General features: G+C 39.9%; 1 protein-coding gene across 1 annotated transcript in view; it reads right to left on the bottom strand.

The window, feature by feature from the left end:
- The window catches only part of LOC130909511 (tumor necrosis factor receptor superfamily member 16-like), a 52,296-nt gene that overhangs the window by 17,297 nt on the left and 18,656 nt on the right, over positions 1-16,343 (bottom strand). The window contains exon 4 of the mRNA XM_057826067.1: positions 8,928-9,290. Within this exon, the coding sequence (XP_057682050.1) occupies positions 8,928-9,290 (363 nt within the window). The remainder of the gene's footprint in view (positions 1-8,927; positions 9,291-16,343) is intronic.

Raw genomic sequence — 16,343 nt, forward strand, 5'->3', positions numbered from 1 at the left:
TATCCATCTTGTGTCTTATCTTTCCATTCCAATAATAATTTACGGAAAAATATGGCATATTTTATCGATGGTTTGAATTGCGATTAATTGCCATAAATTACGACTAATTAATTTTTTATCTGTAATTAACTTGATTAAAAATTTTAATCGTTTGACAGCCCTAATTAAAATATAACATTAAAAGTGTTAAATGAGTATGAAAGTTGTTAAAGTGTTTCCTCAGTTTGAATGTTACACAGCTTTACTGTGTGCTGAATGTAAAAAACCGTTCATTTTTTGTAAAGGAACTCTGTTTTGTATATCACCGTCAATGGCAGTCAGTGAGTTCGATATCCTTTCAGAAACAGCAGAATTTGTGATCGCAAAGTACCGGTTGAAGGGATGTTACCGTGCCTTCCCCTCTATCTCAAGCATGCCTGCAGCATCTCAAATTACGACCATTGGCCCCGCCCTCCCATCGGACCGAGTCCTCCCTCGCCTTAGGGCCGGTGTCGTCTGACCGGCCTAATGTACGCGGACGTCTGGCAGATTTGAAGGCAGCGATAACGCGAGTGCTCCGCTAAAGAGATTACGCCGGGAATAAGGAGCTCACGATTAGGTTAGCGCCACGAATGATGATGTGGCGCGGGAGCCCTCCGGCGACTCGGCGTTGGTCACGTGGCGCGGCGCTGGTTATCGAAAGGATGTCAGGGTTCTGGCTCCTTAGATTCTGATCTTCTCGTCAGTTCAATCAAGTTGCATTAAGAAGTTGTCCTCAATGGAGGAGGTTTTAGAGTGCGTCTTTGTTGTGGGCCACGTTGTACTTCAGGTTTCCTTTGGCGTTATGTCTGTCACGATTTATCAACTAACTACCATAGCAACTACCGTAATTTTCGGACGATAAGGCGCACCTGACTATAAGCCGTCACCCACCAAATTTGACACGAAAACGGCATTTGTTCATAGATAAGGCGCACTGGATTATAAACCGCAGCTGTCCTCATTGTATTATGGGATATTACATCAAAAGATATTAACCAGGAACGCATTATTTGACAGTGGCATCATAACACTGTGAGAAGACCAAATGAACCACCATGAACCATAATTGGCTACAAAGCTTCATTGCCTCAAGAAGCTTCATTTGGCCATCAGTGCTCCTTCGGGGGAGACAGTCAACCTCTGCTACCACCTTCTGTAAACACTGTTGTCATCCCACATGTCTCCTAGCATGCATTGCAGCACTACAGATGTAAATAACAATCAAAATTCATTTATTTCTTCGGTTACGCTTCCAAATGTTTCATTAATTCCCAGCCCTAGTATTTGGTAACACTTTGACAGTGGTGCCATAAAACTGTCATAGGACTAAATGAACCACCATTGCTTCAATAAGCTTCATTTAGCCATCACTGCTCCCACGGTGAAACAGTCAACCTCTGTTGCCAACTGCTGGCAACACTTTTGTCGTCCAACATGCCTCCTAGCATGCACTGCACCGCTACAGATGTAAATAAAAATCCAAATTTATTTATTTCTTCAGTTACTCTTCCAGTTGTTTCATTAATTCCCAGCCCTAGTATTTGGTAACACTTTATTTGACAGTGGTGCCACGAAACTGTCATAAGACCATCATTATTATGATATGACACTGCAATGAGCATTATTGAATGCTTATGACAGATGTCATTTTGTATCATCCAGCAACTTATCTCACTTTTGAATAGATGTAAAAGCTCCGAGCTGGACATGAATGGAGTGACATAATTTGCCGGATGATACTTAATGACATCTGTCATAAGCATTCATTAATGCCCATGATAGTGTCATGTCACAATTATGACGGTCTTATGGTAGTTTAATGACGAGCTGTAAAATAAAGTGTTACTATTTTTTTTTTTTTTGTTCACGTTGTTTGCTGTTTTTTTCAACTGTAAAGCGTCTTTGAGCATTGGTTAAAGCGCTCTACAAATTTAATGTATTATTATTATTATTAACCCAAATAAATAAACAAATAAGCCGCACTGGACTGTTAGCTGCAGGGTTCAAAATGAGGGAAATAAGTAGCGGTTTATGATCCGAAAATTACGGTATATTGTGAGATGAGATCAATATCGTGAGCCTCGTATCGCAAATCGTATCGTAAAGTAACCAGAGGTTCCCACCCTTATTATCAACTCCTTGACAACTGTTTGATTAATACCAAATGAATTCGACTCCTCTTTTAATAGTCGATGAATCGTTTAGAGATATTGTCGACTTAAAAACAGTCCAAATGTTTTTGAGCCTTTGGAGGAAACTAGTTGTGTTGGCGTGTCTTTTTCTTTGCACGCCTTATCACAATCTTACTCATGTGTGACCATGTGGTGACGCACCTCATGTACTGGAACTCCTAAACTGCACGGTAATGATCCTCCACTCATCACAAGTCCCGTAAATCTGACAAGACGCTTTTATAGGTGAATCATTCAAGTCCAAACAAACTTGACACGAGTCCCACTGACTAGACTTCCGATCCATTTTGACTGGGAGGGGCAAATGAACAAACATTTAGTTAAATACAATTACATAAATAAACTTTAGAGAGTTACTGTGGGTCATAATACACATACTGTATATTTCGGTTTTAATTCATGTATTTTTTTTTTTTTTTTTTAACATTTTATTAATTTATAAATGTTATCCTTAAAGAAAATATAAATAAATACAGTGGTGCCTTGGATTCCGTGTACGTCCATGCCACGGACGGCCATGTATGTCCAAGCCATTGAAATCAATGTACGTCCATGCCACGGACAGCCATGTACGTCCTTGCCATTGACGCCCATGTATGTCGATTGTTCTAATGCCAATGTACTTGCCAAGGACATTTCCTTTTGATATCAGGTCACTTTCTGTTAATTTGGGGACATTTGGGGGGCACGTCCTATTGATATGAGGTCATTTTGAATGGGAAATTTGGACATATAGTGGTATGAAAAAGTTTCTGAACCTTTTGGAATTTCTCACATTTCTGCATAAAGTCACCATCAAATGTAATCTGATCTTTGTCAAAATCACACAGATGAAAAAACAGTGTCTGCTTTAACAAAAACCACCCAAACATTTATAGGTTTTCATATTTTAATGAGGATAGTATGCAAACAATGACAGAAGGGGGGGAAAAGAAGTGAACCATTACATTTAATATTTTGTGCCCCCCCCCCCCCCCACCATTTGGCAGCAATAACTTCAACCATATGCTTCCTGTAGCTGCACATCGATCAGGAATAATTTTGGCCCATTCTTCTCTACAAAACTGCTGTAGTTCAGTCATATTCCTGCGATGTCTGTCATGAATCGCTGTCTTTAGGTCCTGCCACAGCATCTCAAAGGGGTTCAAGTCTGGACTTTGACTTGGCCACTCCAGAATGTGTATTTTGTTCTTCTGAAACCATGCCAACCAAGTTGATTTACTTCTGTGTTTTGGATCATTGTCTTGTTGCAGCATCCATCCTCTTTTTAGCTTCAACTGTCTGACAGACTACCACAGGTTTTCCTGCAAAACATCCTGATAAACTTTTGAATTTATTCTTCCATTGATGATTACAAGATGTCCAGGCCCTGAGGCAGCAAAACAGCTCCAAATCATGATGCTCCCTCCACCATGCTTCACGGTGGGGATGAGGTGTTGATATTGGTGAGCTGTTCCATTTTTCCCTCCACACATGACATTGTGTGTTACTTCCAAACACTTCAACTTTGGTTTTATCAGACCACAAACCTAAACTTCCTAAACCAAGTGCCTTTTTGCGAAAATTAAACGGGCAACAATATATATATATATATATATATATTTTTTTTTTTTTTAGAAAGCAGTGGCTTCCCCTGTGGAGTCCTCCCATGAACACCATTCTTGGCCATAGCTTTACATATCGTTGATGTGTGCACAGAGATATTGGACTGTGCCAGTGATTTCTGTAAGTCTTTAGCAGACACTCTAGGGTTCTTTACACCTCTCTGAGTATTCTGCGCTGAACTCTTGGCGTAATCTTTGGTGGTCGGCCACTCCTTGGGAGAGAAGCAAATGTGCCAAACTCTCTCCATTTGTAGACAACTTCTCTGACTGTCAACTGATGAACATCTAGACTTTTAGAGATTGTTTTGTATCCTTTCCTAGCTTTATACAAATCAACAATCCTTGATCGCAGGTCTTCAGACAGCTCTTTAGACCGAGCCATGATGAACATCAGACAATGCATCTCATCAAGACAATTCTTTCCAAGTGTGTGTTTTATAGTGGGCAAGGCAGCTTTAAACCACTCATCAGTGACTGAGCACACACCTGACTTAAAATGTATGGTAAAAATTGGTTTCAATTGCTCTTTAAGTCTCCTTAGGCAGAAGGTGTACTTACTTATTTTTCCCCCTTCTGTCATTCTTTGCATGCTATCTTCATTAAAATATGAAAACCTATATATGTTTGAGTGGTTTTAGTTAAAGCAGACACTGTATTTTCATCTGTGTGATTTTGACAAAGATCAGACCACATTCAATGGAGATTTCATGCAGAATTGTGAGAAATTCCAAAAGGTTCAGATACTTTTTCATACCTCTGTACATGGCCGTCAATGGCATCGACTTACATATGCGTCAATGGAATCCAAGTAAATTGGCATCAATAAAATTGACATACATGGCCGTCAATGGCATCTGTGTACATGGGCGTCAATGCAATGTAAATGCCATTGGAAATGAATGGGAAATTTGGACGTACATGGCCTACTTACCTAAATTTCCAAAAATAGTCACTTGCCATATGAAAGATTCAAATGAAACAAACACCTCTTACATTGGTTAATACTGAGATTTGAGCGAGTAAATCCACAATGAGGTCACCCAAATAATGTCCACGAGCCAAACTCAAAAGGCCAAACAATTCTCTTAAGTCCTAGACAGCGATAACGGCGGGCTTCCTCGCGCCGCTGATCGGCACACTTCTCTCATTGTCGCGGGACAAAAGCGTCGATTTAATCTGCCGGGCGTCGGGTCGCGGCGATGGTCGCTGACGGCAGTCGTGCGGAATTTGAGATGCGAAGCAAGATAGCCACAGGGTACAGTCGTGTAAAAGCGCGGTTGACAGATGCGACCTTCCTGAAATCCCTCAGTTTCCGGGAGAAAGACTCTTTGTGTCGTCGGGATGGAGACGCGGCACCGAAGATGACATTTGGATCAATGGATTAACAATAGACCGTAGTGTCACATTCAGATGATAAATCAATGTCCATGACCGTGACTGTAACGTACAGTCATCGACCACAAATATGCTCGTGAGTTGTTCGGATTCATGACCTTGGGCCATTCAGTCGCTTTCTCGAGAACAAGGGTTAATTTAAAATGAATGATTTGAAAGGATCAGAGTCCGTCAACAGAAAACATGGTAGTTCGATGCGATTGTATGACTTGTTTCAAAGGGTTGGTTGACTATATGTTCTATTGAAAATGTGTGGCTATCTTGAAGTTGAGACCCTATTTGGGTCCTAAACCAGTTTTTCTTGGGTTAAGGAGTCAATTGTTGTACCTTATGTCAAGCTGGTACACCACTGACTTCACTTTTTTTGGCGTTCATTAGCATTAGCCTATATGAAAAGTGCTAAAGGTGTTAGCATAAAAGTGACTATTCTTCAACTAAATGCTCTTTAGTGGAATTTCCAAGATGAATATGTTGCTTATCTTTACGAGGCATCAGAAATCTTCCAGGAGTGAATTTCACATATTTTCTGGTGGAGAAATAACTTTTGCCCTTATTATTCTGTTACCGTAATTTTCGGACTGTAACGCCCCACCCACCAAATTTGACACGAAAATGGCATTTGTTCACAGATAAGCTGCACTTGAGTATAAGCCGCATCTGTCCTCACTGTATGATGAGATATTTTCAGCAAAGGATATTAACCGGTAACACTTTATATGACAGCGGCATCGTAAGACTGTCATAAGACCAAATGAACTACCATGATTGCTTCATGAGGCTTCATTTGGCCATCACTGCCACCTGCTGTCAACACTTTTGTTGTCCAACATGCCTCCTACCATGCACTGCAGCACTACAGATGTGAAATAGCAATCATCATGAAGCTTTAAACCAATTGGCTGCAACGCTTAATTGCGTCAAGAAGCTTCATTTGGCCATCACTGCTCCACCTGCTGTCAAGAATGTTGTCCTCCAACATGTCTCCTAGCATGCATTGCAGTGCTACAGATGCAAGTAACAATCAAAAATCATGTTCTGTGCTAATTATTTCTTCAGTTGCTGTTCCAGTTGTTTCATCAAATGCTACTTATGGTATTTGGTAACACTTGATTTCACAGTGGCGCCATAAGACTACCATAATTATGACGTGACACTGCAATGAGCATAAGCATATGACAGGCATATGACTATCATTTTGTGTCATCTGGCATATTATCTCACTTTTGAATAGATGTAAAAGATCCGAGCTGAACATAAATGGAGTAAGGCACATAAATTGCCAGATGACACTTAATGACATTCTGTCATATGCATTCATAATGCCCATGATAGTTTCATGTCTTATGGCAGATGATGCTGCCACTGTCAAATAAAATGTTACCAAATACCATAACTAACAATTCATAAACAATTGGAACAACAACTGAAGAAATAATAAGCACAGAACATGAATTTTCCGTTGTTATTTACATTTGTAGCGCTGCAATGCATGCTAGGAGCCAAGATTCGAGCTAGACATAAATAGAGTTAGTGACAAAGATTTCTGTCATAAACATTCATTAATGCCCATGACTGTGTCATGACATAATTATGGCGGTCTTATGGCAGTCTTATGACGCTGCTTTCAAATAAAGTGTTTATTAACCCAAATCAGTCAACAAATAAGCCGCACTGGACTATAAACTGCAGGATTTAAAATGAGGGGAAAAAAGTAGCGGCTTGTTGTCCGAAAGTTATGTTAATTAAAAGATGGTATGACCTTTGTGTGGAGATGAAAATATAAATTCTATTGTCTCTGATATCGTAGCATCGTATTTGAAGTGGACCAGTTGCCCAAAAATGTACGTCCTTTGCTAGTCTGGTGTTGTACACTGACAAATTTTGAAGTTCTTTGCCTGGTCTTGGACTCTATTAAAAACAAAGTCTTGGTCTTGTTTCGGTCTCTGTCTTGTTTCACTCATATTCTGGGTCTTGTTTTGTTGTAAATCTTGGTCTTGAAGCGAGTTTTCTGTCTTGGTCTAGTTATTTTTTCAGTCTTGTTCTTGCTCATGGTCTTGTTTCAGTCTTGGTCTTTTTTCATTCTTTGGCTTGATCCTCATCTCGAGTCCTTATCTCGACTTAACCTTAGTGATTCCTGATTTCAGGCAAGTCTTAGTATTGTTTCAATCTTGGTCCTAGTCCAGTCTTGGTCTTGTTTCTTTCGTGGTTTTGTTACTCACTTGGTCTGTCTTGGTTTTTTGTCCGTCGTGGTCTTTTGTCTTGTTTCGAGCCAGGGCTTAATCTTTCAGTGATTCCTTATAAATCTTGTTTCACTCATGTTCTGGGTCTTGTTTTGTTGTAAGTCTTGGTTTGACTCTGGCTTGGACGTCTTTCTGTCTTGGTCTTGTTTTGCTCTTGGTCTAGTTATTTTGTGTCTTGTTCTTGCTCATCATGGTCTTGTTTCAGTCTTGGTCTTGTTTTGACACTGGTCGTGTTTCTGTCTTGCTCATGAACATGCTTCAGTCTTGCTCTTGCTTCGTTCCTTGGCTTGATCTTGGCCTTAACTCTTAAAAGTCCTTATCTCGATATAACCTCAGTGATTCCTGATTTCAGGAAAGTCTTGGTATTGTTTCAATCTTGGTCCTAGTCTGGTCTCGGTCATGTTTCTTTCTTGGTCTTGTTTCTGTCTTGGTCTCATGTCCATCTTGGTCTTTGTCTTGTTTCGAGCTTGGGCTTGATCTTGACTTAGCCTCAGTGAGTCCTTATTTCACACACGTCTAAGTCTTGTTTCAATCTTGGTTCATTTCTTGTTAGTCTTGTTCTTACTCAAGGTCTCGTTTCAGTCTTGGTCTTAGTTCGGTCTTGGTGTTGTCTCTCAAAAGTCTTGATCTTGACTTAAGTGCAGTGATTCGTGATTTCAGGCATGTCTTGGTGTTCTTTGGTTCTTTGGTCTTGGTTTTGGTCTTGACTCATAAAAGTCTTTATCTCGACTTAATCTCAAGGAGATCTGATTTCATACGAGGCTAAGTCAGGTTTTAGTTTCGGTCTTGAGCGCAACGCTTAGCTTGTCCCACCTCTGTTAGCAAGCGCAGATCTTCCTACCCTGACAAACGGTATCTCTGACAGTGGTGGAGGCCTGGAGTTCTTGCTCATGGTCTTGTATCAGTCTTGGTCTTGTTTCGTTCTTTGGCTAGATCTTGGCCTTGACTCTTAAAAGTCCTTATCTTGACTTTAGTGATTACTGATTTCAGGCATGTCTTGGTATTGTTTCAATCTTTGATCCTAGTCTGGTCTCTGTCTTATTTTTTTCTTGGTCTTGTTTCTGTCTTGGTCTTGTGTCCGTCTTGGTCTTTGTCTTGTTTCGAGCTTGGGCTTGATCTTGACTTAGCCTCAGTGATTCCTTATTTTACACAAGTCTATGTCTTGTTTTAATCTTGGTTTATTTCATGTTTGTCTTGTTCCATCTCATGGTCTCTTTTCAGTCTTGGTCTTAATTCGGTCTTAGTGTTTTCTGTCTTGGTCTTGATCTTGGTGTTGACTCCCAAATGTCTTTATCTTGACTTAAGTGTAGTGATTCCTGATTTCAGGCAAGTATTGGTCTTGGTTTTGGTCTTGACTCATAAAAGTCTTTATCTCGGCTTAATCTCAGTGAATCCCTGAGGTTTAGTCAGGTTTTTGTCACGGTCTTCAGCACAACGCTTGTCCTACCTCTGTTACTAAGCGCAGATCGTCTTACCCTGACAAACGGTATCTGTGACGGCAGTGCAGGCCTGCAGCAGCAGCTCTTCACCCTCCTCGCAGGTTGTGCAGGGGATGCAGGGCTCCCGCGAGCTCTCCTGGTCCGAGTAGGTGTCGCCGCCGCACTCCTCGCACATCGTGTCGTGGTGGGGCTCGCAGCTGAGCAGCATGCCCTGCCCGACGGGGCACTTGGTGCACGGCTCGCACCTCTGCGAAAGCTCGTTAAGGTAGAAACCGTAGTTGCACACGCAGATGGCGTCGTTGGAGTCCGTACACGGCGTCTCCATGCGGAAGAGGCCCGTGCACTTGGTGCACGGTTGACATCGTTCGGTGTGGCTAAAGTTTTCCGAAAAGGTTTCACCTGAAAACCAAAGAAAAACCACCATTTTCAGTTCTTCCGAACAAAACTCTTGAACTCCTCCAATGTTTTAGAAACAAATATATCTTCCAAGGATGCGATCAATATTGCATGGTTTATGGAATTGTATTTCAGATGGATAGAGACCTGGGAAACACACTAAATTATGCAACAGACCCATTTGTAAGAGCAGCGCGTGCTTCTACGTGAGTGCGACAAATCGGGAGATAGGGAGGGCTTCACCACCGCTTGGCTGCGGAAAACAGGGAATATTTTCTCATTTATGGAGTATTTTAGGAGAATATTCTGGTCACAATATATTCGTAGATTTGAGAGAATTGTGATCATTTAAGGAATGTTTTAGTATATTTAGGAGATTTTAGGTGACTTTAAGAGAGTATTTTAGTCGATTAAAGTGACTTTTAGGGAGTATTCTAGTAAAATTAAGGTGACCTTTAGTCATTAGTACAGTAGATTTAAAAAAATGTAGGTAATTTTGAGGGAGCAATTTAGTAGATGTAAGATAATTTAGGTCACTATTAGTAGTAGTAAATTTAAAATGTCACTTTTAGGGAGTATTTCAGCAGATTTAAGAGTATTTTGACTTAAAGTTGACTAAAGTTTAATTAACTCCGGTTCAACCCTGTGTCAAGTGTCAGTGGACCCCCCACTTTGTCAGACGTTCTGATCATTTGGAGAGATTGGGACTTGCTGACAGATGGAGCGTCACTCGAGCTGAACCTGTGTGTTCTTCTCTGATGCTATCAAATTTGGCTTCCCCTCATTTTTGGGCGCGAACTGGGTGTCCCCTGGCTTTCACGCTTGGTGGGGGGCATCCCTGCTTACCAGACTCAATCAGACGTACCGCTTCCACCGCCTCCTCTTCCCCGAGTGCTCTTAGAGCCATTATCATAATGCCGCTCATCAATAATGCACGTCAATACATTAATAACGCTAGCCCGGAGTATGCAGGCTGGCGGGGGGGCCGCCGAGTGAGGGTGGGGGCAAGGCTGCAGATGGTCTTTTCCTGGCTTTGGGTGTTCGCGACACATATAAACAACATCACCAAGTGCTTATTCTTTATCTTCTGCAAAGAATGAATGTTATTTTTTAAATCATTTTTTGATACATTGGTGGACAGAGGTAGGCAGTAACAGGCAATTTGTGAGGAATTAATTTAATGTTATTTATGTTTTCGGGAAAAAAAAATATTCATCACAATTAGAGATGTCAGATCACGTCATTTTCAAAGTATCGGAATCGGCAAAAAAATATCGGGCATGCCTTTTTTTTTATATATATATATTTTTTAATTAAATCGTTTTCTAATTGTATTTAATGTTACAGACATAATATGTTACACTCATCCAGAGTCTTTAGTTTAGGCTTAAGGTAGGGTTATCAAATTTATCCCGATACTGGCTGTAATTAATTTTTTTAAAAATGTATCACGTTAAAATATTTAACGCAATTAATGCATGCGCTGCATGACCCACTCACGCATTGTCGCGCTCAATCTGTAATGGCACCGTTTTACCTATATAGAGAGCTAAAAGGCAGCGTAATATGAGTAAAGTGTATTTTGGCAGGCTTTGGAGCCTTTTTTTAATTGGCTAAAGCCTTACAACCTTTCTCCCTGCGATTAGAAATATCGTGGGAAGCAAAGTGGGGAAGCAAGGTAGTAAATGATCTTTTTCTTAACACCTTATGTTATTTCCCAACGCAGAGAAGATATATCAATTGGTAGCACTACACACAGTCATGGTTGCACTTCCCATCATGCATTTGGGCATGGCTACAGTATCATTTACTGAAAGCTCAACAAATACACTAGATGGCAATATTTAGTCACAATATACAAAGTCACATTTATCCTTTAATGGTAATGGTGTTATACTTGTATAGCGCTTTAAGAATTACAAGTTTTTCTATCCGTGGAACCCTCTCACAGAAATAATGTTAACAATGTAAATGCCATCTTGAGGATTTATTGTCATAATAAACAAATACAGTACTTATGTACTGTATGTTGAATGTATATATTAGTCCAAGTTTTATTCATTTTTTTCTTAATGCATTGCCAAAGTGTATATGATCGGGAAAAATTATCGGGAATGATTGAAACTGAATCGGGAGCAAAAAAAAAAAAAAGCAATCGGATCGGGAAGTATCGGGATCGGCAGATACTCAAACTAAAACAATGGGATCGGGAGCAAAAAACATGATCGGAACAGCCCTTATCACAATTTTTTAAATGCATATCAACGTATATCAAGTTCAGATTTTTATTTTTGAAAATATTGTATTAAATAGTGTAATAATAAAATGTACGTACCATATTTTCTGCACTATAAGGCGCACCCAAAAGCCTTCAATTTTCTCAAAAGCAGACAATGCACCTTCGGCTTTTCCCGTCTACCCTTTTCTTCTCAGGTTGTATTAATTGTAAACACATATAAATGCTGTATGGCTGTTTGGATTTGTCATGCCTGAAGGGATTTTTTTTTTTTTTTTTTTTAATCTGATGCGCCGTAAATTTGGATTAATATTGGTTAATCATGGCATGAGATTTCCTTTAGCACAGCACCGACCACTACTACTACTACTTATAGTCACCTTATAATGCGGTGCATCCTATATATGAAAACAGTTTCAAAATAGTCCATTCATTAAAGGTGCGCCTCATACTCTGATGCGCCTTATAGTGCGGAAAATACGGTACTTTAAATTTTTACAAATAAAAATTTTTCTTTGTCCAAAGTAACTAATTAAAACGGAATTATTTGTTTTTGTTTTTTTTTTGTTTTTTTTGTTTTTAAATTTATAAAAAAAATCAATACATTAAAACGAAGTTCAAAATATCCTAGATTGGTAGCAATTATTAAATAGACAACAAAAGTATTAATTTTTTTGTTTAAAAAAATACAAAATAATTAAATAACATTAAATAAAAAGTGAATTAATTATAATTTAAAAGATAATAGAAATTCATTAAATTAGACCAATTTTTGTTTATATGAGTAAAAATAAATCCAATTTTTTGAAATCAATTATTGTGCACGTCAAAAATGATTTAAAAAAAAAAAACCTTTGTCAAAAGTAACAAACAATTACGCAGTGTATGATCATATTTCACTTCCATTGACAGCGAGAGACGTCCAATCCATTTTGACTGAGTACTATGATCACCATCAGCCATCCCTGTTACCTCGTTAGCTACCATTGACGGCGATAGACGTCCAATCCATTTGAAGTGGGAGGGTTGCAGCGAATGAAGGTACTTCAAATGAATTGGCAAATTGTTCATGAGTTCAATTCGAACTCATGAGTTCACCACTTTTTTTGTTTTTCAGTGCTCCACTCTCAACTCCTGGCACCTTTTTTCTTCTGTCTGCGGTTGATCGTGTCTGAGCAGCTAAACTGTGATTCTCAAGCACCAATTAAATTGAGCAATAACAGGAAGCCACAAGCCAGCCTTGATTTCACGGTAATTATTTTCAAGCAAATAGACAACAGGATGTCAAAAGCCGTTACGACTTCGACATCATTTTTCCGACAGACTAACATCTAGTCGTCAATGGCCATCTGGCAAAAACAATATATTTGATAACAGCGATAGTAGCTTAGGCCCTGTTTAGATCTGGGCTACTGTTAACAACACCCTAAAAAAATCAATTGAGAGCTTCTTCTCCAAGTAGAGGACATGCTTTTTCTTCCAAATTCTATTAGAATCCAAACAACAACAAAAAAAGTAAAAATTCCGATGAATGATGATGGGAATATTGGGACATGTTACTCTTTTCCATCCTTACATCTAAGGATTTGGAGTGTTTTTTTTTTCTTTTCCAGCCAGATTACATACCTCCGTCAAGTTGGCCTCCCATCAGACGCAAATTTATATACAAATTATGTAATCGTTTGTGCCACGTTTGTGCCGATTTGTGCTGTGAAAAGTTTCGTTTGTGTTGCAATGGTTTTTCTAGATATTCTGCTTTTAATTTGTAGTTATGACGTCACGCAGCCCCCCTCATTTACGGCGGAATGGAACCGCAATGGTGCCGTTCGTTTGTGCTACCTTCATGCTGTAAAAATTTTCTTTTGTGCTGTGACGGTTTTGGAGTTAAAAATTGAACATTTTCACAGCACAAACTAGAGATGTCCCGATCGATCGATCGGGTCTGATCACGTCATTTTCAAAGTATCGGCAAAAAAATGTCGGCCATGCCTTTTTTTAATATGTTTTTTTTTTTAAATTTTTATTAAATTGTTTTCAAATTGTATTTAACGTTGCAGACATAATTTGTTACACTCATCTAAAGTCTTTAGTTTAGGCTTAAGGTAGGGTTATCAAATTTATCCCGATAACGGCAGTAATTAATTTTTTAATAATGTATCACGTAAAATATTTAACGCAATCAATGCATGCGTTGCACGACCCACTCACGCATTGTCGCGCTCAATCTGTAATGGCGCTGTTTTACCCATTTAGAGAGATAAAAGGCAGCGTAAAATGAGTAGAGTGAATTTTGGCAGCCTTTGGAGCCTTTTTTTAATAGGCTAAAGCCTTACAATCCCTCTCCCTACGATGAGGAATATCATGGGAAGTAATGTGGGGAAGCGAGGTCGCAATTGATCTTTTTCTTAACACCTTATGTTATTTCCCAACGCAGAGCAGATATATCAATTGAAAGCACTACGCACAGTCATGGTTCCACTTCCCATCATGCATTTGGGTTGAATGGCTGCAGTATCATTTACTGAAAGCTCAACAAATACACTAGATGGCAATATTTAGTCACAATATACAAAGTCACAAGTCTTTCTATCCGTGGATCCCTCTCACAGAAAGAATGTTAATAATGTAAAAGCCATCTTGAGGATTTATTGTCATAATAAACAAATACAGTACTTATGTACTGTATGTTGAATGTTTATATTTGTCAGAGTTTTATTCATTTTTTTCTTAATGCATTGCCAAAATGTATATGCTCGGGAAAAATTATCGGGAATGATTGGAATTGAATCGGGAGCAAAAAAAAAGCAATCGGATCGGGAAATATCGCGATCGGCAGATACTCAGACTAAAACGATCGGGATCGGATCGGGAGCAAAAAAACATGATCGGAACAACCCTAGCACAAACGATTGACACTATTTTTAGCCAGTTAAGATTAAAACGGTTGACCTCAGATTAACCTACGTCTAAAAGAATTGTAAAGATCTAAAAAAAACGATAGCACGAAACAAAAATGTTCATGTAAATTTTGACTTTTGGAGGGTGAACTTCACAGAGGTTTTCTACATACTTGGCCATTAAAATTCCCCCGATTGTCATTCACTGTGCGCATCCACTACTTTCCCGATGACTTTTCTCACGACCTGCCTGCTTTTGCAACGGCGAGGCTCCTTATCTGCTACTTGACCGCTAGCGCTGACCCTCATCATTTTGCTGTTTCCTGGGAACGTCTCCAGGTTCTGACTGTCAAGCGTCTTGACCTCACGGCAGGCAAAATCCCATATAAATAACCTCCCATCCAAGTGTTGACACAGACGCAACCTGAACATCGTACTGGACTTGTCCGCTGCTCTAAGAATCTTCCATTGTATATTTTTCTACGACATTTGGGCCGGCTCCCATTCTTATATCTTCTGGCGGCGCTCATAAAGTCGGCGCTCCCCTACATGGTCACGGACGGTCAGTTGTGATTACCAGCTGACTTCCTAACATGCTGTGAAGTGAGGCTGAATGGCTTTGATAAGCAGGAATCATGATGGAAACTGCTTGAAAAATAGCCTGGCTTTCAATGAATAGCCAATGCTAAATCGGTGCTGACAAGAAAATCTTTGGGTCTTTTTTTGTATGTGACACCACACTAGGTAACTTTTCAACATTATAAAAGATTTTCATAACATTTGTGATATGTCGACTGAGAACTAGTTGAATGACACCTGTTTTATATATCTTGAGGTGGTCTGTGTCGCTTTCACCGACACTAATTAACTTTGAGGAGAGTGGCAGGAACCCTGCCACATAAAAAAACAAAAAATACAAATGTGCTGACTGCTTTTTGGTATACGTCACTTCCCCCCCATTAATGCTAACGCTTTTGCGCAAATTCTGCAAAGACGGCAGAGCAACAGACACAAAAAGTTTTGTCTGAGGAAGAAAAAGAAAGGGCGGCTATCAGCATATACAGAATAAACATTGGACCGGCTTTCACTTTCAACCCCCCAAACCGGATGGGCCGTGGCGGTTAGCCACACTAAGCCACACGGTTCCTAACAGTCATATGATATTGTTTACCCACAACTGGATTAATTACCTACTATTCATCCTTCACACAGCCTCTGGAAACAGAAATGTCGTTTAATCCATCAGCAGGTGACCGGGAGATCATGATTTTACGACACTGTGCGGGTATGCGCTTGTCCTCATGGGAAACTTAGTCTTCCATAAGGCAAGACACTACCACTTTTGTCCACTGGCGTCGCTAAAATCAGCCAAAACTGAAACCCACCCCAACCCAACTCGTCAGCGCTGATGAGTTCGAGTTGGGTGGGGCGGTTAGCCACACTAAGCCACGCGGTTGCTAACAGTCACATGCTATTGTTTAGCCACTACTGGATTCATTACCTAATTACTTTTATAATCATCTGCAGACGACTGAGAGAGCATGATTTTATGACACTGTGCGGGTGTGCACTGGTCCTCATGGGAAATAGTCTTCCTTAATGCAAAACACTACCGCTTTTGTCCACTGGCGTCGCTAAAATCGACCAAAAGTGAAACCCGGCACAACTTGTCAGCGCTGAAGAGTTCAGGTGGAAAGGGGGGGGGGGGGGGGGTTAGTCACACTAAGCCACGCAGTTGCTAACAGTCATATGCTATTGTTTAGCCACTGCTGGATTCATTATGTCATTACTTTTTTAATCCATCTGTAGGCGACCGGGAGATCATGATTTTACGACACTGTGCGGGTGTGCACTGGTCCTCATGGGAAACGCAGTCTTCTTTAAGGCAAAACACTACCACTTTTGTCCACCGGCGTTGCTAAA

Source organism: Corythoichthys intestinalis, chromosome 21, assembly GCF_030265065.1.
Source record: "Corythoichthys intestinalis isolate RoL2023-P3 chromosome 21, ASM3026506v1, whole genome shotgun sequence".
Classification (NCBI taxonomy): domain Eukaryota; kingdom Metazoa; phylum Chordata; class Actinopteri; order Syngnathiformes; family Syngnathidae; genus Corythoichthys; species Corythoichthys intestinalis.